The sequence below is a fragment of the Helobdella robusta genome (genome assembly GCF_000326865.2).
Source record: "Helobdella robusta unplaced genomic scaffold HELROscaffold_47, whole genome shotgun sequence".
Taxonomy (NCBI): Eukaryota; Metazoa; Annelida; class Clitellata; order Rhynchobdellida; family Glossiphoniidae; genus Helobdella; species Helobdella robusta.
In genome coordinates, this window is record NW_008705176.1 from 1,155,636 (window position 1) to 1,158,135 (window position 2,500).

Genomic DNA, 2,500 nt, shown 5'->3' on the forward strand with positions numbered 1-2,500 from the left:
AGTAGTAGTAGTCGTAGTAGTAGTAGTAGTAGTAGTAGTAGTAGTCGTCGTAGTAGTAGAAGTAGTAGTAGTCGTAGTAGTAGTAGTAGTCTCTTTTTCTTGCTAGTAGTAGTAGTAACGCGCTAAGCCTAATGTGGGAGTGTTGAGTAATCGAATGTCTTACGAGCACACAGGCTCGTCTGTGAACTATTTATACTCGCATTCCATTTTCTTCCCACATAACCATATCCAGTAAGACGCTTGTTCGACTGCATGTCCTCCCATGTTCTTCATACAACTCGCTCGTCTTTTACCTGCCAAACCCAAACTCTTCAAAAACCTGTACACTGAACAACCAACAACACCTCTTGCACCGACTTCAACTGCAACAACAAACACCTTAACTCGCGTTGTTCTATCTCACTAACAAGCTCTTCATACTTGGCTGTTTTTACAACGTCACTTACAGCCATATAAGCCTCATACGGTACATTCAGTTCGACTGAAATAACAATCTTTCTTAGTTTACACGTTTGTCTCGTCACAAACATTGGAAATGTATGCATTTGTACTTCTAATCCTTTGTTGTGCCTCCACGTATGACAAGGAGTTGTATGAAGAACGTTGGACATACAGACGAACAAGCATCTTGATACTGGGGATACTAACACGCAAAATAAAAGATTTTAATGATTCAACAAATCAAAAAATATAGATATCATTAGTGATAATAATGATGAGGATAATAATAGAAACAATAATAAAAACAAAAAACAACAGAAACAATATCCCAAAAATAATTCTAGAAAAATGATAATACAACCAATCACCATAACACACAAAGCAAAACTTTCAAACGATATTAATAGAAAATAACTTTCACGGAGCTTGCTCACGTAATCCACACACACACACACATACATAGATACACACATACACACATACACACACACACACACACACACAGATAAACACACACATACACAGAGAGCTAATGACTGGGTTATGTTGAAAATTGATGGAATGATTAACTATAATTCCGACGGTCGTAATGATTATGATGACGATGATGATAATGATGATTGTGATGGGGTAATGATGCTGTTGAAGCTACTGCTGCTGCTGCTGCTACTGACGACGATGATGGTATTCCAGATAATGATGACGAAGACGATGATGACGATCAAGGTGTGGACGTATATAATTTACATAAACTTATCGACGTCACGCCAACAAGTTATGATTTATTGCAATAATAATAATAATAATAATAATATTATTATTATTATTATTAATACAAATAATAATAAAAATAATAATAATAACAATAATTATAATAATACAAATAATAATAACAATAATAATTTATTTGAAAAAAATTATAGCAATAGCAATAATAATTTATTTGAAAAAAATTTATTTCCTTTGATTAGAATTGCCATTAAACGCGCTGGCCAAGCTAATATAAACACATGTTCTTCAGTCGAATAATAACAATAATAAAATAATATTAATAATAAAATAATAATGATAATAATAATAATAAAATAATAATAATAATGATGACTACTACTTCTACTACTGCTGCTCTTGCTACTGCTACATTTACTGCTGCTGCTACTACTACTACTACTACTATTTACTACTACTACTACTACTACTAATAATAATAATAAATATAATAATAATAATAATAATAATAATAATAATAATGACAATAACAGAGAACGGGGATTTACATTAATTAAGAACAATGACGTCGGCAGCTGACATTGGTAGAATTTTATTATCTATACCGACATCATCATCATCGCCACCTTCGTCATCATCATCATCATCGTCATCATCGTCTTTGTCATCACCATCACCACCAACAACAACATCGCAACTACTACAACAACATTCCTCCTCATCATCAACACCATCATCTTTGTCATCTTCATCATCAATCCTATTAACAACAACGACAACAACAACCCATCTTTCAACTATACTGACCTCACCAACAACGTCATCATTATCATTACTACTCTCGTCAACGTCATCATCACCATCATCATCACATTTTTTCAACGTCAACAACACGTTTTTACATCAACAATCGCTAAGCAACGAAATGGATAGCGTCACGTGGTACAAAGACTTTCATCCCCATTGGTGGAAGTACCATGACATCATTGTGAACGCACCAATGGCGTTCTACTATTTTTTAGGGACGTTTTTCGCTGTCGTTGGATTTTTAGGCGTCTTTGGTAACATCATTGTCGTTTGGGTTTTTTCCAGGTTGGCGAACAAGAAATCAAAATTTATTTCGTGTTTTTTTTTTTATTTATATAGTGTTTTATTTAGTAATTTTTTCGAATTTTATTTATTACTTATTTTTATTTATTTAATTTTATTTATAACGCACACACACACGCACACACATGCACACGCACACACACAAACACACGCACGCACACACAGATATAAATAGATACAAATGGCACGCAAACATAATGAATGAGAAAAAAATAATGGA

At 33.4% G+C, this 2,500-nt stretch overlaps 1 protein-coding gene across 1 annotated transcript in view; it reads left to right on the forward strand.

Moving 5' to 3' along the window:
* Nucleotides 1-2,095: 2,095 nt before the first annotated feature.
* HELRODRAFT_85596 (hypothetical protein) overlaps nt 2,096-2,500 on the forward strand; it is a gene marked incomplete at both ends in the record, with an annotated part of 2,925 nt that continues 2,520 nt past the window's right edge. The window contains one exon of the mRNA XM_009026368.1: nt 2,096-2,262. Within this exon, the coding sequence (XP_009024616.1) occupies nt 2,096-2,262 (167 nt within the window). The remainder of the gene's footprint in view (nt 2,263-2,500) is intronic.